Here is a 27,458-nt window from a genome sequence, read left to right on the forward strand (position 1 = left end):
ATCTGTTTCAGAACTGCAAGAGCTCTGAGTCTAACACAGGAGGCAGTGGGAAGCCAGCCCTGCCAGCCTTGTGAACTGTGGGAGAAAGAAGGGAAATCAGAGGCAGTTGAGGCAGATTTTGAGGCCATGGAAGCAGGAGCTGTGTTAGGTACACTGAGGGGAAATCTGAGCACAGGGGATCCAGACATTCCCCAGAGAGGAGGGAGGCAGGGAGGGCCGATGAAGTGGCAGAGCACTGGGGTCCAGACACGGAGGTCCCGTGGGTGGGGACATCGCCCCCCTGCACTCACACCAGGCACCACCGCTGGAGGCAGCACCGCACGAAGATCAGTGAGAACACAGGGCTAGGCCCTTTGTGCCCAGAGGTCACCTTGGGGAGAAGCGGCCGGGGATGAGGCCTAATGACCTGAGATGCACAAGCGATGATGTAAACCCGCTTTGCCACCAAACTGGACTTAGAGGAGACTAAACATTTACTCTGTCACGGACAGATAGAGTTACTGTCAGTTGTAAGGAATACGTGTCTTACCACCGGCTGGGAAGGGACACAGAAGATCCAGTTACAGAGAATGAAGAAACAATTTCTCAGCACATCTGCATAAAGTGTGTAAAATCTTTAAACCCACTGATTTATCAGAGGCAGGCTAAAGTTATTGTGATGCATTTAACTAGTTAAAGGTAAAATTAAGAATTAGAAAAGTTTTAACCTCACAAACTGATATATTTTTAAAAGTAACTAGACTGGGGGTGGGATCTCATTTTCTCAGTTAATTTGCTAATCAAATTTACTGAATACCAAACACAGACCAGATACTTTGATAAGCACTTAATCAGGGAGAAAGACAAGGATTCTGCTACTTGATGAAGTGACACAGATAAAACAGTGGCACTGGAGAGCTAGAATTACTCTCTTCCCACAGACAAGGAGCACCTGAGAACTCACAGCCCAGAGGGAACCAGTAAAGCTAAGCCGTGCCTTCCATCTAAGTGGCCTAAAGCACCTGGGTCACCTCTACACTCAAAACCACAATGCATCCAAGGTGCTTTCTGTGGAAACATAAAACACCCAACTGTGAGCCCACAGCTAGGGGTGATACCAGCTACTGAGCAGGAGATGGGAGGACACAGATGCTTCAAAGAAACCCCAATTTGATGACAAGATAGATACAGTGAGGATTTGGAAAGCTTAGCATCAACACAAAAAACTAAATTGAGATCCAATTTATTTATAGACTTCTTAAAAGATGCTCTACCACTGTTAAAATGAACAATATATCCCAACCAAGAAAGGATAAAAAATTAAGCATGTTTCTCCCCTTCATAAATTAAAATGTATACAACATAGTCTACTATTGTACAAAGAACTATATTATTTGATTCTCATTACTAATCAGTTTTGGTCATTTTATAGAACTGACACTTCCATTGTAACGATATTAAATAAACAGAGGATTTTACAGTAACACAGAAGTTTAAAAGAATGTAGGCCAGGTGGTCAAAATGGTCCCCAAAGGGCATGCAGCTCGTCAGGAATCGGGTCTGGGACGTTAACAGGGAAGCGACGCCCCCAGCTGCACGTAACCGTGTGCCTTTCAGCAGAGGTGCCGTCAGTGGACGGCTTCCCTCTACATCTGGCAGGAAAGAGGAAAAGCAGCGGAGGACTTAGACCACCAGCGCCTGCCGTCCATCCTGACGAGCGGCTCTGACACGCTCCCACACAGGTCTCCATCACCCTCACTCTGCACTTGGCGCCCACAGGAGTGGGACGCATGTCCTGGGTGGAAGGCCTCCCTCAAGGGAAGTGCTGCCTCCAAACTGGGATTTTCAGTTACAACCTTCACAATTCAGCTAACAGATGAAAACCCAAGCATAAGTGGACTGCTGTCACACAATGGCTCCATTTCAAAAAGGCAATGGACATGAACTACTTCTGTTAATGAGAAAAGAGAGTTTAAGTCATTCTGTAGACTCTTTCCATTGATGGGTGCTGAGACTGTTAAACTGAACTTGGGTTTATTTAGGGCTTTAGAGTTGGTGACCAGCAGAGGCAAGTCAATTTATTATGAATATTCTCCTGAATATATGTACTCACAACCATTTATATAACCGAGGTGAAGTGGTGAGAAGGGACAAATCAATGACTTATTGGTTCCTGCCAAGTCCCAGAGATTTGAAAACGACTAACTACTGGCCTTTTCCTCCTCTACTAGCTAAAGAAAATGTTTTTTTAGCTGATGTCAACCTTGCACAGCAGGATCATTTCTCTGTGATAGGTAAATACGGTTAATTGCATAGCTTCTTCCTCTTGATGTAATGGTAACACCTGTGGCGACAGCTACTTTGCGCAATGAGGAACTCCCAACCCCTGAACGTGGCAGGCAGCAAACAGGAACACAACCAGGGCATTCCTGGGCTACTTCTGATGCTCGCACTTTCTGTCAGCACGATCCATTCTGCTGGACGGTGCCACAGATTTGCACGAAATCCAGCTGAAACGCTACACTCCCCAACTCACTGCTAGGAGCGAGTGGTTCAGGGCAAGCCTGCAGGGGAGGAGACCCGGGAAGCCTCTGCGCCTGTGCAGCACACGCTGTGCTTCCTCACACGCTGGTCGGACCCCTCCCTGGAACGGAAGTGACGGGAGGCAGGGGTGACCCCGCACCCACCGCGCGAAGCCCGGCTCCCGGCACAGGGCTGGGTGCCCGCAGGCACCAGCGGTTGTGGAGCGCAGGCGCGGCAGCCAGGCCCCAGAGGGCCAACCCTGGCTGCCCACTCCCAGGTGAGGACCCTGAGCGACTTAGAGGGCCAACCCTGGCTGCCCACTCCCAGGTGAGGACCCTGGGCGACTTAGAGGGCCAACCCTGGCTGCCCACTCCCAGGTGAGGACCCTGGGCGACTCAGAGGGCCAACCCTGGCTGCCCACTCCCAGGTGAGGACCCTGGACGACTTAGAGGGCCAACCCTGGCTGCCCACTCCCAGGTGAGGACCCTGGGCGACTCAGAAGTGCTCTCGGACTCTTGACCTTTCTTCTGCGAAACCAAGGGCGAAGGTGGAACCCGACTCAGAGGACTGAGTCAGTGCTCTTGAAACACTTGGAACAGTGCCTGGCATGCAGAAGCAATTCTCAAGTGCCAATTCAAGTCAGTCAGTGTGTACAGAATAAAAGCTTTTCTTTTGAAAAAGAGAAAAAAAGACAACATTTTCCAGTTATCGTCTACTTAAGGTATCTGAATCCAGAATATTTAAAGATTATCTATATTAAGAATCATTTGTTCAGCTTCCCATTTACAAGGAGCCATATAAAAGGAGATATTATGATCTTGATTGTTTCCAAGGAAAGGCTATAAAATCTTCAACTTCAGAACAGTTTAGAAACAACGAGCTAGCTAAATTGTCTCTTAAGACCTCCATATTTTTATGTATCATTTTTAAAAAATCTCTTAAGATTGGGCAATTTTTCTTGAAAGTGTAAGTATTATCATTTATGAACTCATTAGAACATAAATGTAGTGTTGAATGCTTTTCAAAATGTTTTCACATGCAAGGTCGTAGTTGATTCTTACCAAAATGACTGCTCCCATCCTACACACCTGAGAAAATTGAGGATCAGGTTACCTCCCATGACTGGTCGGAAGAAATGGCAGATCTAGAAATTTTACAACCAAATGCTAAATGCTCTTCCTACTAAGGCACCCAGTCATGGTTCAATGACTGCTCTAAACAAAGAAAGAAAATATTTTAAAAATACCACTGGCCTCTGAGCATAGCTAAATGCCCATCACTTTCACCAGGGAAGAGTGCCTGAGTTTGATCTTGTCTGAATTCAAGACAAAAGTGCCAATCAGGCAAGACATAATGCAGTGCAGATCCCAGAGCACCAGGGACCAACCACAAGTAAATGAGATCTGAATGTATTAAAAACAAAGCAAATAAACAAAGAAGTTCAACATTAACCATTACCAGTGTGTAGGGGATCTCACTAGTCTCAAAAAGGAAAAGAGGCCTCCTCAATCTACAATACAATGAAAGAAAAAAGTTCTGATTGCATAATCCTTTTTGTTTTATCCTCCTCCCTTTTAGACTGCCTGTGCTCGCTGCCTGCTCTGTGTCTATTTGCTGTGTGTTCTTCTGTGTCTGCCTGTCTTCTCTTGTCTTCTCTTTAGGAGGCACTGGGAACCAATCTTGGGACCTCCGTCCTGGGAGAGAGCCACTTAATCACGTCAGCCACCTCAGCTCCCTGGTCTGCTGCATCTCTCACCGTCTCTCCTCCGTGTCTCCCTTTGTTACATCATCTTGCTGCGCCAGCTCTCCGTGGTGTGGGCCAGCTAACCTTCACCAAGAGGGCCCTGGGAATCGAATGCAGGGCCACCCATCTGGCAGGCAGGAACCCATCATTTGACCCGCATCTGCTTCCCCGATTGCATAATCCTTAAATGATTATTATAAGAACTTCAGCTCTATTAGCCAGGCTTTAGCAGGTACTATTTTGCCTAAGAAACTAGATGAATTTTAACTGAACTGTTGCTCCATCTTCTTTTTCTATGTTAGATCTAACATATATTTTACCCATGGAATAATAGATTATAACAATACCATTGATTGTATACTTTTGATGTGTTGTATGCTTTATTAATTGATCAATAAAATTGATTTGTTTAAAAAAATAGATGTTTTAATAAAGAAATTATTTTTATTGTAAGTGATTTACATTAATAATCTACTATGTTGAGAAAACAGCTGCTTGAATGTGATACTTATGGAAGGCAGTAGGGGATGGGGAGGTGGAAACAAAATTAAAAGTAACTTTTGGGGGCCTAGGGGAAGAGATCCTAAACTTTGAACAAAGTTCTGCAAGAAGGCACCATCAAATACAAATAAGAGAAAAGGGATTCTTAGGACTGCTTCTTGCTCACTCCAAAGGCCTAATGTAATCTAAATATTTAGAATAATTTAATTCTAGAGGGCATTTGAGAGATCTGAAAGCTTCCTTAGGGGACCTCAAGTAGCTCTTCTGTTACCTAACACCAAAATTTCAAGGTAATTTAATACAATTATGATTACTCAAGTGATTACTTCCAGAAACAGGAAAAACATAGGGAAAAAATCATGCTGGAAAACCAGAAAGCATAAATATGGTCAATATACATATAAGGAAAGGAAAAATGAGGACAAGTAAACCCAGCCAACTGTTCAAAAGGAATGAAAAGTTTATTTGAAGGACAATGTATTTTAAAAACATTAAACCACACTTCAAGTTTTAGGTTTGATGTTCTGCCATACTGTTAATTAACTCAGCAACTTTTGTCCACGCACAACAGTCTATTTTAAATTTCAACTGTGGTTTTAGGATAAAGATGACTCAGTGACCAATAAAGTAGTTCACAGAGGATTTGATCCATAATTGTGAGCTCATTATACTGACTCTGATGGCTCATTTAGACACCTGAGTATCAAATCCAATTTAAATGTTAAAACACCCACTTGAACTTCAAAGTACAGAACAATGTGTATGACATGCTACCAGGTTTTTTAAAAAATGGGGGGAAATAAATATATATGGAAGTAGTTTACATACACTGAAAAGAAGTCCTTGGAAGAATTAACAAGAAACTAACCACAGAAGTTGTCCTTTGGAGGGGTGGGTGGGAATTGGGGGGGAGGAGGGGGCAGGGGATAGGGCCAGAGGTTAGAAGGAAAACTTTTTCACCGTCTACTTCTATATACATTTTGAAGTTTAGATCATGGACTGAATTATCTAGTCAAAAAAAGTAATTAAAAGAAATAAACATTAACCTAAAGACTCCATGTTTGAAAACAAGTAGCACCCTATCATGCATAAATTTCAGGTGATTGAATCAAATGGCAAAATGATGAGGCTATTTTAACAACAATTCCACAGCTTTGGGAAAACTGGTCTTAAAGATCTGAAACTTTTTTTCCCCTATGATTTGATATAGCAATAAATCTCTCATCTACCTTCCCAGATTCACTCCCAAGCAGGGGTCAAGGCTACAAATGTGTATAAAATCCACTAGAAAGAGACGCTTTTATAAGAAAACAATTTATCTACCCCAGCAAGTAGGTCACAAAAAGCAAGTCTTGTTGATCAGATAGATTATAACAAACAACCCCATTAAAAAATGCCCTTTCTACTTACTTTTCTAGTATTTGTTAAGGAAATACTTTCCTCTTAAAAAAACAAGCAAACCACCTGTGTTTGCTCTAGACCAAGGAAAGCGAATCTGAGCTGAGCTCTTCAATTTTGTGATCTTGTCACAAGACTAGAAGAAGACTTACTTTCTAGTTCCAGGCTTGTAGTTAACGAACAGCGTAGCGTGATTGTGAGGAAGTCACTTTGCCTCTCTGGGCTTTCCTGCTTCCCCTTCTGAACAGCTGGATGCTGGTGTGTAAGACCCTTAAGATCCCTTCCAGCTGTAGGAGTCTTGGACACTAACGCTCCTCATCTATTTCCAATACAAATAATTTAACCATTAAACTAACTCAGGAATAAAGAAAGGAGTTCCCTTAAATAAAAGCACCTTTTTCCTTTTATTTTTTACAAGTACTGGGGATTGAATCCAGAACCTCAAGCATGGGAAGGAGGTGCTTGACCACTGAGCTACATCCAATCCCCATATATAATAAGCATCTTAACTGTTAAAGTTAAAAAAAAACACCCAGAAATGGAAATGAAGACAGAATTATGATACAAGATACTTCCCTTTCTCTACTTTCCTCACAGTCCTACATTTTGTAGGCCAGAATATATTTATTATTACATATTATTTTCAATAATATATTCACTTGAACAATTATTTACTGAAATTTTCAGAACCTTGGGGAGCAAAGAATATTAATATTATACACTTAATAATTACAACCATAAAACGCAGGGTCTTCTTTGATAAATCAGGAGTTCATAGTATTTGAGTTCACCCACTTATCAAAATATTAAATTAGCCTACCCCTGAATGGTGACAGAATCAAACTGTCCCTCTGTGGCACTACAGCTCACCTGCCCCGCACTGCTGCCCCCCCCCCATGCTCACCAGCTGCTTTCAGCTCTGCAGACAAGGATGGGGCTCTGGGATACAAGGGCAGTGAGATGGGGGCACCCGCACGACCCCAAAACTGGACCCTCCACCTCAGAACTGGTGTTACCACAGAAGCAAACTGGGCCTTCTTATACCAGGGTCTCATCATGTGGCATCTGCAAAAGCAGCTGCATCTTTACCCTACAGATACAGCTCTGTTCTCTGCAAGGTATGTTCAAGTGCAGCCCAGGAAATGTCCTGCGTAATGGTTTGCAGCCACACCATAGTCTAGGAAGTTATGCAAGAAACAGCACATGCCGGTTAACACCACAATTAATTAAGGATATCTTTCCCCGAGGTGTTTTAAAATAAAATTGAATCTTTTATTTTTTTCCAAGGAGATACTAGGGATTGAACCTGAGACTCTGTACATGCAAAGCTGGTACTCAACCACTGAGCTACATCTGCTCCCCCAAACTGAATCTTAACTCTTGAAATAGCCTGGAAAAGAATACAACAAAAACTTACCAAATGTGCCATAAAATCCTCTAGGTCCGCAAGTCCCCACACCATACATTTTTAGAGATGCTAAAGCTGCCGCCTTTATTAAATTAAGAAAAACTGTATTTTAAAAAATATTTAAGATTACAAAACTGACATTTCCTATCCTTTAACACAAATAACTGTTCTTACTATTATGATAATGCTAAAGGAAAGACAAATGCAAAGTTTAGGTATAAGATGTAACATTTGAGAAACTTACATTAGCTTGATTCACAAAACCCAGCTAGCTCAATGCTTTTTATGCTTTCTTGCATTTGTGGGTTTTATAAATTAGTCTTTCCTCAAAAAATGTTTGCTGGCCCACAATCCCGGTAGGATGTGGAGCAACTCCCTAGACGTTTCTGATTACTCAGCCCCTGGCTTCCAGCAAACACCAGGCAGCTCTGGCCACAGGCCTCCTGTTACCCACTCCACCCGAGTAACAGCGCACACCCAGGGGTCCTTCCTGACCTCCTGCATCTGTCTCTTTGAGGTCCCACTTCCTAAGTCAGTGATGGGCTCTGTCCCCAGCATTACACACTACTCACCTTAACCCTGGGGTTATCCAACAATCCAAGAAAATTAAACGAGGCAAAGTTTATACATTCTTTTCCATTCACCACAATGCTGTGGCTTGGAGGCCTAGGGGAAAAAAGAGAGCAGTGTGTGTTAGCACACGTTCACACTGCAGGATGTAGGCTGTAAGTCACCCTGGCTGCAGGCAGGACACGGGAGTGTGGCCATTGTGCCTCATCTGCATACTAGCCCTTTTTATTTCATTTTTCTAAACAGTAAAATTAGGAAAGTGTATATTAAAAACCATCTATGGGGCACATGAATTCTGTTCTTCAAAGGTTACTTTGTACTATTTAAATAAAAAAGAAAAATGAGCTAGAATTTCAAGATGAACGCCAAATCTTCACTTTGGTTTCAAAACTCATTTAAGAACAAAGAAGCTAAATAAAGGACCTAAGAAAAAAACCTGAGTAAGACAAAGACGGAGAAAATATAAAAAAGATCAATATCAAAGATAAGACTAGAAAGAGCGAGTTAAAATATTCAGATTTAAATGGTTTAAAAATAAAAATTATCTATGGGAAATCACCTTAAAAAAAAGGGGATATCTTCCTAATTTCTAAAGATGATGCTAGAATGCTATTTAAAAGTGATCCTTTCCCTCAGAAAAGGAATTTAGGTGGCCAGATACACAGGAGCACAGCTCTAAGCTCAGCTGGGACAGGAGAATGGGCTCATATGGGCTATTACATTCTTTGCTGAAACACACGCTACCTATAAGCCATGCTTAAAAAATGTGGGGCAAAACTACAGGTCAGGAACCACTGGAGGATTGTGAAATCAACTTAAGTTTGTCACAACCAGACCATTTTAACTAAAGGAAATAATAATACAGAATATAACGAAAAAGAAAATATCAGCATACATTGCTCAGGGGAAGAAAAAAAGGCCTGTTTTGTGAAACTTTTGTTTCAATTACATATATGCACTGATCTACGTACTGGGTTGCCACATAAAATGTACTGCAGGCAGAAAATATTGAGGAACACTGCTCTCATCAATGTTTTAATAAAATGAGTTTTCTATGGGAAAAATTACACAAGATGCTGGGAAACCAGGAAGGAAAAGAATGACAACATTAAGTTCATTCACAAAAGCAGAGTAAGTAAATAGAAGGCAAGAAGAGCGTGTGAAAAAAACATGGGTGTAGAGTCAAACAGAACATATCTTCATCACGGCTCCACCACGGCTCCACTTCCTAATTTAGGTACAGCACAGATCTCTGTACCTCTCTGTTTCTTCATCTATAAAGCTGGGTCATCACCTACCCCACAGAGGAACAGTCACTGTCAAAGTCCCTGGCACAAAGGAAGCATCCTCCTAATCTTCTTCCTTTCCTACAGCATCAAGGGCTTCTTGAACTTTTCAAAATCCAACCTCACACCTCTTCAACCACTGTGATTCTCAGTCTATCATGTTATATCATTTCCTACTTCTCAAGACCTCTTTATGTTTTCCGGTTATCCCTGCTGTTAGCACTCACAAAAAGATTAAAAAACAAAACAAGTAGGTAGATAAGCCTAAACTATTGGTCCTGCTATAAAAGTTGAGCTCATGCTAGAAAACTGTAGCACACAGAAAAGATTCACCCACAGCCCTGCCCATCAGTGATGAGCCCTGTCAAGAGGCAGCACGACTTGATGTAAAGATCCTGTCTCTGTCTGGCTCTCGGGGTAAGGAAGGGAAAGAACGCTGGCAAGTGGAAGCCTTGCACCTGTGCCCCAGGCAGACACGCAGAAGTAAGTAGCGCTCAGCAATGAAAGGGTTAAAAAGAGATGCAAAAGTATGAAGGAGAGATCACCAGACATGCCAGACACAAAGGTCAAAATTCATCAAACAGGAGGAAAGAATGAAAGAGCCAGAGAATGTTCAAAGGGATGATAGCTGAAAAGTTCCCAGAATTCCGACAAGACACAAATCCGCAGATGGAAGAGGACAATGAACGCCAAGCAAGGTGAGTCAGGAATACTCCTCTCTCTCAACATGCCCTGTCCTGTTCCTATTCAGAACAAAAGACCACATTCTCCAGCTGCTATTGAACTAGTGTGGCCAAGGCTGCTGTAACCCAGTGGACAAGGCTAGAAGAGGCTCCTTTTCTCTCCCCTTCCTTGGCCTGCAACTTGGCCATCCTGACTTAAGTTTTGGCTTCCTAGGCTGCTCAAGGAAATATCATGCAATGCGCCAGGTTACATAATGGGAATTTATTCGCTCATGTCTGAGGCTGGGAAAAAGTCCAAATCAAGGCATCATCAGGACGATGCTTTCTTCTGGAAGAGTGGCGTTCTGGGGCTGGCTGCTGGCAATCTTTGGTCCTTAGGCTTGTCATATGGCAAGGCACATGGCAACCTCTCCTGGCCTCCCCATTCTCTTCCGGTTCCACTGGTTTCGGCTTTGGGCTGCTCCCCCTGTGGCTTTCTCTCTCTCTCTGTCTGAATTTCAATCTACTTGTAAAGGACTACAGTCATAGGATTAAGGCCCATCCTGACTGAGGTGGGCCATACCTTAAATAAAGTAACCTTATCATAAGGGCCTACTTACAATGGATTCACACCCACAGGAATGGATTGAATTTAAGAACATGCTTCTTCTGGAATATATACAACGTCAAACCTCCACAGTGACTCTGAATGGCAGTCATATGCTTCTTGGTAGAGCAGCAAGATGGTAACTTGTGATTTATAAAACTGCCTTCCCAGCCCTGAAATGCCTCTCTTCACACATCTAGGAGAGTGGAAATAAACTATCCTGCTTAAGCCACTGCTAGTTTGGGTTCTCTATTATATGCAACTGAATCCAATCCTAAATAATTACAACTTCAGCCAGAAATGATCTCAATCAATGCTACCTTCAGGTTTTGAAGAAATCAGGTTTTTAAAAAATGGTAAAATAATTTGATACAGATATAGTTCACATTCCTGGGAAGGGGATCTCACAATGCAAGTGCTATACAACCAGTAAATAAACCTTTTAAAGACCATAACAAAAAGCAGGTAACATATGCAGATTAAAAAACTGTGGACCTTAAGTCACTCAAGAGAAAAATTACAGGCATTGAAAACTTGGTAAATTGTTCAAAAAGTGATTGTACAATGATTATGGTATCCAAGACTCCCGTGAAGAATCTGAATAAAATTACTCCATGAAAAGTAAGAGAAAAAGCAGTACTTCTAGAATATATTACTTGCACACTGCACTTTAAAATATAGGTGTAAACAAAATAAACCAAATGAGAGGATTTTGGCCTACTTCTTACGCATCCCTTTAAGTTTACACATTAAATTGGCCTATTAAAGAGATGTTGAATTTTATTGGAAAAATTGCGAATCACCTCATATTTCAGCAGATATTAGTGTGTAAAAACAGATTGGTAGTCACAATAAATGTACGTAGAATAAATTTCTCAGTCAAAAGATGAAGACATGACAATCTGATTTTTTAAAATCCAATTATGTACAAGAGAAACAACTAAACATAATGGCACAGTATGAGTGAACATAGAGGAGAAAAGGTCCTATTAATCACATTCTAGCTAAAAGAAATCTAGTGTATCTATACTGCTATCAGACAAATAGACTAAGTTAAAAAGTATTATGAGAGGAAAAGAGATTATTACAGAATGGAAAAAGAATAATCTACTGGAAAGATGTAACAATGCTGAAACCACCTAACAAGAACCTCAAATTAAATAATTTAGAAAGGAAATCAGAGAGAAAATAATCATCATGGTGGAAAATACTAAGATCTCCTCTCATTTTAACTCACTCATTTATTTGGCAGGAAAAAATGAGTAAAGATGTCAACTATTTGAACAGCAATTAAAACAAATTGGAATGGATGCAAGTTATCTCAAAATAAAACAAATATAAATGTTTATGACAAACCCATGGAACATCTGCAACAAATTTCAACAAAAAAGGACATAAAATAGGTCTCAATAAGAGCACTAGCGCCATTCAGAAAGATGTCACTCAAAGCATGTTTTCTGATCACATGGCAATAAATTATAAATAATTTAAAAGAATAAAGCTCAAGGAAAATATTATGCTTTGGTCAAAGAAAAAAGTCAATGAAAATTAGAAAATACTTAGATCCAATGAACATATTGAAAGTATAGGCTATAAATGGGTCAGTACTTAGAATTTAGTCTTAAATGTAGATATAAAAGTTCATATCCCTTAGCCACAAATTTTAAGTTTGCAGCAAATTCATTTGGTAGCAAAACCTCTCCTAAACTGTTATGAAACTATCTGTTGCCTTTATTTTCCCATTGAAGGGAAATATTAATGTAAGATGCTACCCCAGACCTCATGTCAACCATTCTGTAAGTTTTGATGCTGGACCAAACTCACAGTTTTACTTCTACCCTAATCGAATCACATTTCTAGAAAATAAACTGGCACTATTGAAAGGCAGCAGCAAGTATGACAAAGCTGGAATCACAGTCATGGCTGACGTGTGAGTTGCTTACAGCAGCTTCAGCTATGAAAATCTTCATCTGCTCAGTTTCTCCTGCCATCTACTGCCTTACTCACTAGCAATGCACACAACCCAGCTGACGTGTTCATAACAAGCACACCCGTGACCAAGCTCACAGCACACGGCAATGACAAGACCAACACAACTGCCTCCTGGCTGGCGACAACTCATCAATGACTCTCGCTACTATAAGACATCCCCATTTTAGAGATTTTAAGATGGGGGAAAAATGTGTATCTTAGAATCAATATAACAGAGTATTACATCAAAGTCTGACTAAGGATTAAAATAAGCATTGTATATGAAACTCATGTAAATCAAAAGAAAAGACTGGGTATATATTCTATAATACGCAGTAGTAAAAACATTACAAATGTATTATAGTGCTACGTCACTATCACTGTATGTCCCTAAGTAGTACAGCGAGTACCCTAGTGGGAAGGAGAATGGATGTAGACATTAGGACTGAGGAAAAGGGACTAAAACCCCACAGAACAGGTGGCTTATGTAGACTGCTGATAAAAGCCTGATACTGAGGGGTATGATTAACTCCAATGCCTCCAAAAAAGAGCCAAAAGAGACTCAACTAAACCTGAAGACAAACCTTTAGCAAATCTGACTCAGAAAGAAGGAAACATCACAAATAAACAACGTCAAGAATGGGGAAAAAACGTCAGAGATGTTGTTTAAAAAAAAAGTCCAGGAAATATTACAAGCCACTTCACACCAATCGTTTTCAAAATGTAAGAAGAGATGGACAATTTAATCAAAAGTAACTCATAAAGAAAACCTGAATAGTTTTAAAAACTCACTGACAGCATTAAATTCACAATGAAAATCTATACTCAACAAAAGAAAAAATACCATAAGTACACTGTTGCAAAGAAAATTTAAGACTAATATACTTTTGATACGAAAACTGGACCAGCTCATGAGTAACAAACCAACCTCGTTTTTTCAGGAGAAAATGATGATAGTTGTTAAAAATCCCAAATATTTAGCAAACCAAAAATCTACCAATCTATAAAAACCAACCCCAAAGTAATGATTAAATAGGATTTATTCTAGAAATGTAAAGGTGATTTAATAATAGAAAAACCTACCAATGGCTTCTGGTTAAACAAGACAATGGAAAAAAAAACTGAACACAACCAACCAATCAACCAACCAACCACAAACTCTGGTTTCTTCAGAAAGCACACAAAAACCCCTATGCAGTTTAAGGGTCCAGACTTACCAGGCCACAGGCAGAGCGATGAGAGCAACAAAATGCTGAAGGACAGGAAAGCAAATGGACAAGTGGTATTTGATAGGTCAAAGAGATCAGAGAGAAAGCCAAGCCAAGAATGGTCCAAAAGCAAGTCCAGAAATGCTTTTGAGTTGAAGACATCAGTTTCCTTTGAAGGTAGGATAGCAGGTGGGGAAAGACTGCCTGGAGCCTTCATAAAAGGCAATTACTCCCTCATAACCCTACCCTATCCTACAGAAAGATGGAAGATGGACTCTCTGGAAAAGGCCTATATATATTCAAAGTCCTAAGGAGGGCTACATAATGAAGTATGAGACTTTGAGCCCCCTTCCTCCAACTCAGCTCCCAGAGAGTGGGACATCAGGTTTATCCCCTCCAAGCAGCACACTAGAGGATTCACCTAGAGGATGTTTCACAACTCTGTGAACACACTAAAACCACTTGCTTCTATTTTAAAAGATTGAAATTTTACAAAAGAATTGAAAAGTGGGGCACAAACAGATACTTGTACATCAATATCCATAGCAACGTTATTCACAATAACCAAATGGTAGAAGCAACTGAAGTGTCCATCAACAGAGGAATGAATAAATAAAATTCATGGCATCCATAAAATAGAAATTTATTTAGCCAAAAAGAGGAATGAAGTCCTGATGCATGCTGCAACATGATGGACCCTGAAGACATGTTGAGTGAAATAAACCAGACACCAAAGGACAAATATTGTACGGTAACACGCATAACTAACAGAATAATTTAGTGCACTTATAGAAATGGAAAGTAAATTGCAAGCTACCAGGGGCTGGAGCAGGGTGGTGATAGAATGTGGAGTTAAGTGTTTAATGACCACATTTTCTGTTTGGGGTGATGAGAAAGTTTTAGTAATGGATCATGATGATGGTAACGCAATATTATGACTATAAATACCACTAAATTGTACACATGGAAGTAGTTAAAATGGGAAATTTTGTGTATATATTTGGTAGCACAATACAGTTTTTTATTTTTTATTTTTTAAAAAAAGGGGTATGTGAGTTCTCTCTCAATAAAGCTGTTATTTTTTAAAATGCTTTTTAAGTAAATTCATTAACTTTTGTGACAACTGAATATTATTAACATTGAAGGGACATTGCATAAACTGAAAACTCTGTTTATCAATATCTCAAAAACAGTGTTCAATTTTTTCTTGTAGTTTTTCAGACAATTTACATAATACTGTTGAGAACAATTAAAATATTCTGCATATATGGAAATGGACAGAGTTGATGGTAACACATCATCAGTATAACTAACACTGCTGATTTACAAATGTGACTGTGGCCGAAAGAGGTAGTCTAGGGAGGTTAAAATTAATTGAGAGACAGCTAGAGGGTAATCTAGGGACTACATAGCATAATGACTTGGGTGGCAGATGAAGACTGTGGTTAGTAATACAAATAAAAGAATGTTTCTCTATTACAAGGTGTTAAGAATATGGGGATACATGGAAAAATACAATTAAGGTAACTTATAGACTATAGTTAACAGTAATATTGTAATATTTTTGTACCAAAGACTACGATGCTTTATTAATGCTAAAGGTGAAAACATATATATGGAATTTAGTTTTATGAGATGTGAGTATGATCACGTGTTTTTTGTTCTCCATTTTCTTCATTAATAAGGATACCTTGATCATATCATTTAACCAATCTCTGCTCATTTATTCATCTTTCAGAACAGAGGAGAAACAAGTGAGTTTGTTTTTAGGATTAAATAAGGGAAGTGTGCCTGGACTTCTTTTTTTTAAGGAGATACCAGGGATTGAGCCCAGGACTTGCACATGGGAAGTGGGTGTTCATCCACCAAGCTACATCTGCTCCCCTGGAAAGGACTTTTTAAAGTAATACTTCCATAATTTGCTAAGCTGCATTTTGCTTTTGTCTGTGTTTTTTTTTTTTTAAGTTGAAATAAAGTAAGTATATGTGTGTGTGTATATATATTCTGCATATTGAAAAAAAAAATGACTGGATGCTAAGGATCACCAGATATTGGGAAAGCATTTAAAAGATCAATAAAAACAGATAAAACAGTCTACTGTAAATGGTAAAATCAAAACCAATTTTAAGGTGTTTAGGTTTCAAAATATCTACCTTTCACAGCCCTTTCTCAGGAGTCTAGCTATGCTCTACTAACATAATGGAGTAAACCAAGAAATATGACGCAACCAACCAACGAGGGAAACAAAGGGAATTCCCAAGCTATTGGGCCTGGGAAGCGTCCAGGGTTGACCTGTGCAAACAGGTGTTTAGAGCAACCAGTCAAGACTAGCACAGGATGACAGAGGTTCCAGGAAAGATATCTCTGAGAAAACCAAAATGAACCTAACAGCATAAAAATGTCAACACTGAACAGTCTAAGGACCTCATGTTACAAATGAACTCTGGTGGAGAGAGGGCAAGAGCATGGCTGCCGCACGGCCTGGTGTCCGGCCGGGGGGCCAGGCCCACAGGGCCCTAACCCAGCCCGAGGCCACACAGGCTCTGCCTGCCAGAGGAGTGCCTTCTCCTAATGCCCATGGGCCACTGCAGGGCCAGAAGCAATGTGCTGGGAGAACAAGTGTGGGTGTGCGGGCTTGGAGCCCACAATTATGGGTAATAACTAACTGGGAAATTAAAAACAAAAAAATCAAGAAATAACAGCTGAAATAACCTCCTTAGAAATGTAGGGGTAAACAAAAGAAAGCTAAGGAAATAGCAATTATCTAGAGAGTGGGAATCTGGGATGAGACGAAGTGGGATGGCACACTGCAGTTTTTTATCACAAAATTTTTAAGTATGCATATGCATCACTGCTTAAAAGAACCTATGTGTATAATCTAACAGAGTGAGATGAGGAAAAAAGTCATAAGATCATCTCAAGGGATACAGGAAAAATATCTGATATAATTCAATACTCTGATTTAAAAAAACAAAAACAAAATCTCCTTAGGAAACTTGGAAGAGAAAGGCCAAACTCCCACAGTTCCATAAATGTTATCTCTTACTAAGGATGAGGTAGAGGACAGGAGGCCATTGACTTATTCGACACTGTCTGGGCAGTACTCTAGACAAGTCAAGAAGCTGAGCAAAGGCAATAAAAAGGGGCTTCTTTTAGGGACTGAATCATGTCCCCACAAGACATATCCAAGTCCTACGCCCCAGGGCTGTGGGTGTCAGCACGCTGGACCTCTGAAGATGATCCTGGTTGAGCTGAGGCCACAACAAATGAGGGCAGGCCTCATGCCATTGTTGTCTGGAGTCCTCATAAGGAGATGGACAAGCAGAAGTGAGAGGCGAGAAGAGGGGTTGAAGGAGATGATGGCCATGGGAGGGAGGTGGAGACTGTGCCACCACCAGAAGGCTACGCGCTTTGGAGAAAACACAGCCTGCTGATGCCTGGACATTGAGCTTCTAGTCTCAAAAACAGAGACAATAAATGCCAATTGTTTAAGCCAACCAGCCCACGGTATCTGCCATAACAGCCCCAGCAAACTAAAGACACTCCTCATGACTGACAGTAAATACTGTAAGGGAGCTAGAGATGCATCTAAGAAAAGATATACAATCAGCGTCAACTTCTGGTTGTGACACTGTACTGTGGTTCTACAAGATGTCACTACTGGGGGAAACTGCGTGAAGGGGATACGGATTCTTATGATTGCCAGGTGAGCCTACGATTACTTCAAAATAAAAACACAGAGCAAGAAAAGACAGCCTTATTAAGAAATGTATAAAAGTTTACTCTAGGACCTAAAAGACCTAAGTATACAAGTAATATATGTGTACCTGGGTGGTTACACTCTGTGACAGCAAGGTAACAATTCTCTCCAAATTAATCCACAAATTGAATGCATTTCTAATGAAAAAATCCAAGCCCATTTTTGGTCAAATCTGATCAGCTAAACTCTGAGTGAAGAACAGAGTTAGGAAGAGTCACCCCAATTCTGAAGAACAAGGTGGAGGACTTACTCTAGTCAAGGCTTATTATAAAGCTGCAATATTTACACGATTGAAGTCCTGACACAGGGAGAGACAAATGTACCAACAGAACACACAGAAAAGCCAAAAACAGACCTTTTATAAAGGAACATCATTTAAAAAAGAAAAGAAACTTCCAATCTATAGGTAAAGAATGGACTATTCCACCAACAATGCCGAGTCAACCGCCATCCTGTGGAAAATAGGTCAATCCAGGCCTCTGGGGCAGGGAAGGAGCTCTTAAGACTTCAAAAGCCTAAACCACAAAATAAAAGACTGGCTTGTTTCAGGAACACATATAACTGCTGAAAGACTAAAGATATCTGTGGAAGTGAAGAATACAAGCTTCTCTCAGATCATATCAGAAGCAGCAGAAGGATACACAGGAGAATATCCTGCATCCCATTTTTAAACAAAACAATAAGTATTTTCATGGCTATAACCATACATGTTAAAAACTTAAATATATGCAAAGGAAAGACACAGTGTTAACTTCAAGATAGTGGATACCTTGGGTGGGAGATAAGAGGAAGGGACAGAGGGGAAGGGGGCTCTTTAAGCTACATTTGTAATGTTCTCTTTCTTTAAAAAACAAATTTGAAGTTAAGATAGCAAACTGCTAATGCATGTTAATTCTTGGTGGCAGGTACACAGCTGTCTGATATTTTATATATACTTAAAATATTTCTTAATTTAAAAAGCCACATACAATAAAACAAATAATCAAGAAAAGAACTAAAAATCAAAATATATCAGATATTGAGAGCCAGGAGGGAGACAGCATAAGTGAGTCAAAGTTTCAAAATTCATACTGTAGGAACAGGTGCTCAATCAAGAAACAGCAGTTTCAGCATGCTATTAATATCTGGAGTTAGGAGAGTAACCTCCGAGTGATCTAAAATCAGAAACTAATACAGTGGGAAAAAGGAGTCTGTTGCATTTTATTTTAAGCACACTATTTTACTTGTATTACTTTGGAAAAAAGCTTTTTTAAAAAAGGGCAAACTTTAATGCAAATAGAAGACAAAAAAAAAAAATGCCCATCCTATCTCTAAAAGAAATGTGTACATTGTGAACTAAAGCAGTTTCCAACTTCCAGAAATTTCTAAATGTTTTATTTCAGTTAAAAAGGAAAATTACACATAAATCACCATATACTTTGGTGAATATACCCACAGGAAACCAAATACAAGCCCCCTCAGTAGCAAAACTGATTTACCCTGAAACGATGTTGTAGTTGAGAGCAGGGTGGTCTTTTGAGACAGGAGCAACAAGAGGCTCTGGTTGCCATTCTTCAATCAATTCTTCTTTTTCCTACCGGAGAAAAGGAGTAAAAATAAAGCATAGCACTAGGAGCTTTCTATCAGCTCCAGCACGCATCTAAACTGTTTGCTGTGATGGAACCGCCATAAGCAATACACTACTGGAAATACTATGTCTAGCCATTGTGTCTAATAATGAAAAGCAATATTGAGTTGTGTGCACTTAACAGCCTAGCCTCTTTCTTTATAACAAGCTAAAGATGGTTTTTCCACACACAGTTTGGTGGATGACTTGAAAATTGAAGAAAAGTTATCTATTGCAGGATGTTTTAATGTGGGAAGTAAGAAGTATAACTGCTACTGATAATAAAACAAAAAGAAAATCTAAAACACTGCAGGTGAGAAGCGTGGCTTCAGGTCAGTAAGCTCAGCCTCTAATCTTAGAAAGTACAAGTATACCACCCTCTCGGTTCTTAGGGAAGTGACTTTTATGTGAAAAGATAAACTAGATCACAAAGAAGTATCTGTTTAAGCCATCAGGTTATATAGTCCAGAAGTAGCTGAAATATAGAAAAAGGCTCTTTTAGAACAATTACTGTAATGAGATTCAGTTGCTTTGAAATTTCTCATGAAAAAAACGGTTGCTTTACCTCTTCATGCATTACCAGCATCTTGACTACCTTGAGTTCCTTAACCTTTCTTAAATAAATCAGAAAAAAGTTAATGTAGTGTTTATGCATAGCATAAGATGAAGCACCTAAATTAACATGAGAGCTGCAGCAATTTTTGCCTTCCAGACATGATCACTCCTTATAGTTCTTTTTTATTTAATTCTTTTCTTAAATGCCTATGTGAATTTTTCTCCTGATAGACTCTTCTGGGGCAGGACCAAAAACATATTCACCTGATACTCACGTACTCAAAAATGTTTGCTGAATAAATCAACCAATAAAATCCTCATCTTTTTCTACCAATAACTCCATGGAAGAAACCCAGCAGTTGAAACAAGCAAGGCATATAAATAATATATACTCTTTACTAGCTACCATGAAGAGAGATGGTAAAATCAACTCAAGATCTGTTGGTTTTCCAGGGACTCTGAAGATAGAAAACTAAGACAGCATATCTTCTTCTAAGCTACTGAAAAGTTAAGCTTTAAAAACACAAAAAGGCAGTTTTTCCTTCCATAGTTTTTAGGGTAAGATGCCCGTGATTAATGAATCTTGCTCTAGCTAGATTTCACTCTCAAAATATTATCCTAAAACTATGTTTAGGTATTATTCCTTTAAAAGGTACATATGTATAGACTGATATGTTTAAGAGTATTGATCTGAGAATGACTGATCACTTAAGAAGTTGGGCTAGGGATCTGTTTTATGGCCAAAACACCATTCACAACGAATTTGTAAAAAACAGTGAAGGGAAAAAAGTATAGACAGTGTTTCTAGCCTGGATGGTCAAATATGACTACAATGTGATCAAGAGAGTGTTCCATGGCACACTATCTCAAAGGGTATTTGTGAAAAAAAAAACCAAAAAACAAAAAAAAACCCACCTCAAACGCCCCCCCCAAAAAAACCGCCCCAAAAATCTGTGATCAAGTTTAATAAGCATCCCTCCAAACTGTGCTCAGAGATCCAAATGTCCACTGGCATATTAAACTTTATAAAGAATCTTGCAATAAAACATCCATTTAACTTTGTTTTACATAGGTTTCCAAAATTTACTTGCCCTAAGAGCCATTTCACTGCATAATTACTATTAACAGTTCCCAAGGGAGTAAAGCTTAATGTAAATCAATGGCTATGGTCAATGAAAGCATGAAAGCAATGAACACACTGATGTGATAATTCCCCGCCACTTATGAAAGTTCCAGGAAGTGAAGAAAGCCCCAGTATTTCATCTTTGTCCCATGCTCAGTGCTGCCTTGTGTTCCAAAGTTTGAGAGATTTTTATGGGAAAATATCTCTTGTAGTCCCTCTCTCCCTAAGGATTCTGGCACAAGGCTACAGGAACTGGACAGGGAAACAATCTGAGAGACAGACACTGCGCGGTGGTCAAAACTCCTCTTTGCCTGTGACGCCTGGGGCAGTTCCTGCACAGGACTAAATGTTCCTGATCTGAGTGAGGAGAACCTTCTTTGCCATCCTAATGGATTCCAAGCAGACAGTCCACAGAGCCTCCAGCAATCAGTCCAGCTTGGGTTCAAACTGGGCCCGACTATATAGAACAAATCAAAACTTGATTTGGTGTGGTGCTGGAGAAGAATTCTTTCCAACCCCATATTTCCTTTATTAACACCACAGGGAAAATGTTCCCTTAAAAGCTGTGCTTTTCCTGAGTACTTCATGTACTCTTTCTTGCATATTGATATTGGGCATTTAATAGCTACTCCGCCTTCCTGCCACCATTAATCATAAGGTTGCTGTCTACCCCATACCATGGTATTTCTCTGTGGATTTACCGTACTTTGCCTACCCTGATATTTCATTCCCCTCGATTTCCTCAGTCTACATACAACATTTTAACACACTGAGCCACAACAAATTGGAAATACATAACAACTACAGCCATATACCAAATAAAAGAGAAACGTAATTTCTTACCTTGAGTGTAAGATCAGATCGTTCTTGTAATTTGTAAGTTTTAGAGGAAAGAAGTCTGATTATCCAGAGTATTAGAATTCCTTCCAAAATAAGATGGTAAGCAGGAGCCTGAGAGCCAAAAACAAAATAAAAACAATACAACAAATCAAAATCAAAAGATAAGTAATGAGTTCAACCCTTTCAAAACCAGAAGATAAACCTCAGGGCGACTTCACAGACTGCTTCCCACTATCTTCTACCTATTACTTCTGAGTTTATTTTCAACGCTTCTTTCTTTTTATTATATGTAATCCTTTTCCCACTTCTAACAGTAGGTAATTTCTCCTACACATGAAAAACCTCAAATAATGCAGTTTCAAAACCTCTTTGGGAATAAAAAAAAATTTCACATCATACTGGTGTAAGGTGACTGGAAAAAATTTCATGCCATCATACTAGTGTAAGATGACTGGAAAAAACATTTCACAGCTTAACAAGTCTTCTACCATCCTCATCTACCCATGGATGAGCTATTTTGGAGACAATTTAAAAAATTTAAATTTATTGAAGTATATAATTCATATATGAATATACATAAACAATAAGTACAGAGTAAAAGTTGTGAACTTACAAAACAAACAAGAATTAACATCATACAGGGCTCCCATACCTCACCCAATGACACATACCTTGCATTGTTGTGTAACCGGGTAACAAATTATGAAAGAGCATTGTCAAATTATTACCTCTAATTATAGTACATCTCCTACATTTGATGCATTTTTCCCCAACCTACATTATTATTTTTTTCATTGTTCATAAACCACATAACTTATCTAAAGCATACAAATCTATGGCATTAGGTATAATCACTGAGTTGTGCATTCATATCACTTCAATCAATATTAGAGCATTTTCATTATTCAAAAAAAGAAAAAACAAAAAGCAACTCCACTATCATATCCATATGTTGGCACTACTAATTATAAATCCTATGGTGTACTTTCACCATTTCTATTCATTTCAGGACATTTACAAACAACTTTTTACCAACTCTGCAGATTAACCCTCAGCTTTCCATTCTCTAATGACATTCTTTTCTCTGGTAACTTACTTTTTAGCTATTACCTCCACAAAGTCATACAATATGTGTCCTTTTGTGCCTGGCTTGCTTCACATAACATAACATGCCCAGGTTCATCCATGTTGTCATATGCTTCACAACTTCATTTCTTCTCACAGCTGAATAATAATCCATCATGTGTCTATACCACAGTTTGTTTATCTATCTGTCAGTTGATGGATGCCTGGGATGTTTCCATCCTTTGGCAATTGTGAATAATGTTGCTATGAATATCGGTGTGCAGATGTCTATTTGTGTCACTGCTTTCCTTTCTTCTGGGTATATAACTAGTAGCGGTATTGCTGGGTCACGTGATAGATCCATATCTAACTTCCTTAGGAACTAACAGACTTCCACAGTGGCTGTACCATTCTACATTCCCACCAACAGCAAATAAGCATGTAGTTTTCTGTTTTTTTAATAGTGGTCATTCTAGTAGGTGTGAAATATCTCATTGTTGCTTTGATTTTGCATTTCTCTAATAGACAGTGATGTTGAACATTTTTTCATGTGTTTTTCATCATTGGTATTCTTCTTTAGAAAATGCCCACTTTTAAAATCAGGTCATCTGTCTTTTTATTTGAGTTGTAGGATCCCTTTATATATCATGAATATTAAACCTCTGTCAGGTGTGTGAACTCCAATTATTTTCTCCCATGAGTAAGCTCCTTTCCATCCTTTTCACAAAGTCCTTTGAGATGAACAAGTGTTTCACTTTGAGGAGGTCCCATTTATTTTTCTTCTGCTGCTCGTGCTTTGGCTATAAGGTTTAGGAGACCCCTATCCACTACAAGGTCTTATAGATGCTTCCCTATATTATCTTCTAGAGTTTTATGGTACTGGCTTTTTGTTTAGGAATTTGATCCATTTTGAGTCGATTCTTGTATAGTGAGTGAGATAGGGGTCCTCCTCCTTTGTTTTGGCTATGTATATCCAGTTTTCACAGCACCATTTGTTGGAAAGGCAGTTTTGACCCATTAACATGGTATAGCAGATTGGCATTGTTTAAGAATTCCAAAAAGTTATTGAATGTTTGTAAACTTGTCTGTCAGAGGTATCACTTTTAATTGATTAAATTATGATTAGGACTTTGATTGGGCCATGTTAGTAAGGTGTTGAGTCCCTGCCCATTGTTGGGGTGGGGGGAAAAGACATGGCAAAAGACAGAGTTGAGAGTTTTGAGCTGGAGTCCAGGAAGTGAATACACAGAACACAGGGAATAGAGACATGGCAGAAGCCCTGGTGAGAGAGACAGAGCCGTTCGCTGTACAGTCTACAGCTGGCCTTGTGGAGAAAGCACAGCAGCTGAGCCCAGAGATAAACAGAGCCCTGGGAAGAGAGGAACTCAGGAAGCCTGAACTCTTGGCAGCCATCGGCAGCCATCTTGTCCCAACACATGGAAATAGACTTTGGTGACGGAATAATTTAGGCTTTATGGCCTGTTAACTGTAAGCTCCTACCCCAAATAAATACCCCTTATAAAAGCCAACAGATTTCTGGTATTTTCCATCAGCATCCCTTTGGCTGAATAATACACAATAACTTGACAGCTCTGTCAAAAACCAGCAGGTTACAGAGGCAAGGATTTATTTCTAGACTCTCAATTCTACTCCACTTACCAATGTGTCAATCTTTATGCCAATTCAATGCTATTTCGACCACCATAGCTCTGTAATGTTTCAAAGTCAGGCAGTGAAAGTTCCCCCACTTTGGTCTTTTTTAGAATGTTTTTGGCTTTTTTGGTACACTTTCCCTTCCAAATAAATTTGGTAATTTCTTTTTCTATTTCTGTAAAGTCAATTGTTGGAATTTTGATCAGTATGGCACTGAATCTATAAATCAGCTTGGGTAGATTTGACATCCTTACATTTAGTCTTCCAATCCATGAACACAGAATGTCTTTCCATTTGTTTAGGTCTTCTTTTTTTCATGTCTAATTGCTCTAGTTAGAACTTCTAGCACAATATTGAATAATAGTGGTGACAGTGGGCATACTTGCCACATTCCTAATCTTAGAGAGAAAGCTTTCAACCTTTCCCCATTGAGTACAATGTTTGCTGTGAGTTTTTCATAGGGGAGTTTTCCTTGTATCCCTATCTTTCGAAGTGTTTTTACCAAGAAAGGATGCTGGATTTTGTGGAATGCCTTTTCTGCCTCAATCAAGATGATCACATATTTTTTCCCCTTCAATTTGTTAATGTGGTGTATTACATTAATTGATTTTCTTATGTTCCATCCATGCAAAGCAAGAATAAATCCCACTTGGTCATGGTGTATAATTCTTTTGATATGCTGTTGGAGTCTATTTGCAAGTATTCTGTTGAGAATTGTTGCATCCACGTTCATTAGAGAGACTGGTCTACAATTTCCTTCTAGTATCTTTATCTGGCTTTGGTATTAAGGTGATACTGACTTCATAATATGTGTTGGGTAATTTTCCCTCCTCTTCAATTTTTTGGAAGAGTTTAAACAGGACTGATGTTAATTCTTCTCAAAATGCTTGATAGAATTCACCTGTGAAGCTATCTGGTCCTTTATGGGAGATTTTCGATGACTGAATCAATCTCTTTATATGAGACTGGTTTGCTAAGTTCTTGTATTTCTTGTAGAGTCAAAGTAGGCTGTTTGGGCATTTCTAGGAATTTACACATTTCATCTAGGTTGCCTTGTTTGTTGGCATACCATTTCTCTTAACATCCTCTTATGATCCTTTTTGTTTCTGGGGGGTCAGTCATGACTTCCCCTCCCCCTTTTCGTTTCTGATTTTATTTATTTGCCTCTTCTCTTTTTTCTGATAGTCTAGTCAAGGGTTTGTCATTTTTATTGATCTTCTCTGAGAACAAGCTTTCTTGATTTTTCTCTTTTTGGTTCTCCATTTCATTTATTTCTGCTCTAAGCTTTATTATTTCTTTCTTTCTGCTTTTATCAGGATTGGTTTGCTGTTCCTTTTCTAATTCCTTCAGGTGTTTAGTTAGGTCTTTGATTTGAGCTCTTTCATCTTTTTTAATATAGGCACTTAGGGCTATAAAGTTCCCTCTCAACACTGTGTTTGCTGTATCCCATAAGTTTTGATAAGTTACGTTCTCATTTTAATTCATCTCAATATAGTTACTAATTTCACCTACAATTTCTTCTCGGATCCACTGTTTAGGAGTGTGTCAGTTAGCCTCTAGACATTTGCAAATTTTTCCCTTTCCCATGTTATTAACTTCCAGTTTCATTCCATTATGATCTGAGAAGGTGTTTTGTATAATTTCAACCTTTTTATATTTATTAAGACCTGCCTTGTGACCTAACACGTGGTCTATCCTGGAGAAAGATCTGTGAGCACTTGAGAAGAATGCATAACCTTTTCATTTGAGGTAAAATGTTTATCCGTCTGTATATGTCTGTCAGGTTCAGCCCATCTATCATGTTGTTCAAGTTCTCTGTTTCCTTGTTCATCTTCTGTCTAGTCCTATCTATTGATATGAGTGGCATGTTGAAGTCTCCACCTATTATTGCAGAGGCATCTATTTCTCCTTTCAGTTTTGCCAGAGTTTGCCTCGTATATTTTGGAGCTCCCGAGTTAGGTGCATAGATATTTATGACTGTTTCTCCTTCCTGGTAGATTGTCCCTTTTATTAATATATAGTGGCCTTCTGCATCGCTTAACACTTGTTTGCATTTAAAGTCTGTTTTGTCTGACACCAGTATAGCCACCCATGCTCTCTTTTGGTTACTATTTGCATGGAGTTATCTTTTTCCAACCTTTCACTTTCATTCTGTTTGCATCCTTGCATCTCAGGTGAATCTCCTACAGACAGCAAATGGCTTGTGTTTTCTTATTCATTCTTTCAGCATATGTCTTTTGACTGAGGGGTTTAATCCATTAACATTCAATGTTATTACTGTAAAGGAATTACTTCAGTCATTTCATTCTTCAGCTTTCCCATCTTTTTACATTTTTTGGTTACCCTCTCTGATATTCCTCACTTCCACTTTCCTCCAAGCCTCTCTCTTCTCTTTTCTTTTCTGGCTGCAGAACTCCCTCCAGTGTTTCCTGCAAAGTTGGATTCTTATTTATGAACTCTTTTAGTTTCTGTTTATCTGTGAATATTTTAAGATCACTGTCGTATTTGATAAACAGTTTTGCCAGGTAAAGAATTCTTGGCTGGCAGTTTTTCTCTTTCAGTACCTTAATTATATCATATCAATGTCTTCTCAACTCCATGGTTTCTGAAGAGAAATCTGCACTTTTTTCACATCTGTTGTGTGTGATGTTTCTCTTTTCCCTTGCTGCTTTCAGAATTTTCTATCTTTGGCATTCTTCATATTATGTGTCTTGGGGTAGGTCTATTTGGATTTATTCTAATTGGAGTATGGTGTGCTTCCTGGCCACATATATTCATATCTTTCATGAGAGTTGGGAAATTTTTGGCCATTATTTCTTCAAATATACTTTCTGTCCCTTTCCCCTTCTCTTCTCCTTCTGGAACTCCCATAATATGTATGTTGGTGGACTTCAACTCCTTGAGTCCCTGCTCAATTCTTCCATTCTTTTCACACTCTGTTCTCTCTCTTCAATTTTAGTTGTTCTTTCCTCTATGTCACTGATTCTTTCTTTCATTTG

The 27,458-nt window shown here is 39.1% G+C and overlaps 1 protein-coding gene across 5 annotated transcripts in view; it reads right to left on the reverse strand.

Moving 5' to 3' along the window:
* Positions 1–27,458, reverse strand: part of LOC101421072 (serine palmitoyltransferase 1) — a 222,381-nt gene that overhangs the window by 191,700 nt on the left and 3,223 nt on the right. For all 5 annotated transcript variants that reach the window (XM_071216571.1, XM_058301414.2, XM_071216573.1 and 2 more), the window contains exons 2-5: positions 21,745–21,852; positions 19,096–19,190; positions 8,126–8,219; positions 7,563–7,635 (exon numbers count right to left, since the gene is read on the reverse strand). In XM_071216571.1, the coding sequence (XP_071072672.1) occupies positions 7,563–7,635; positions 8,126–8,219; positions 19,096–19,190; positions 21,745–21,852 (370 nt within the window). The remainder of the gene's footprint in view (positions 1–7,562; positions 7,636–8,125; positions 8,220–19,095; positions 19,191–21,744; positions 21,853–27,458) is intronic.

The sequence above is a fragment of the Dasypus novemcinctus genome, chromosome 8 (genome assembly GCF_030445035.2).
Source record: "Dasypus novemcinctus isolate mDasNov1 chromosome 8, mDasNov1.1.hap2, whole genome shotgun sequence".
Taxonomy (NCBI): domain Eukaryota; kingdom Metazoa; phylum Chordata; class Mammalia; order Cingulata; family Dasypodidae; genus Dasypus; species Dasypus novemcinctus.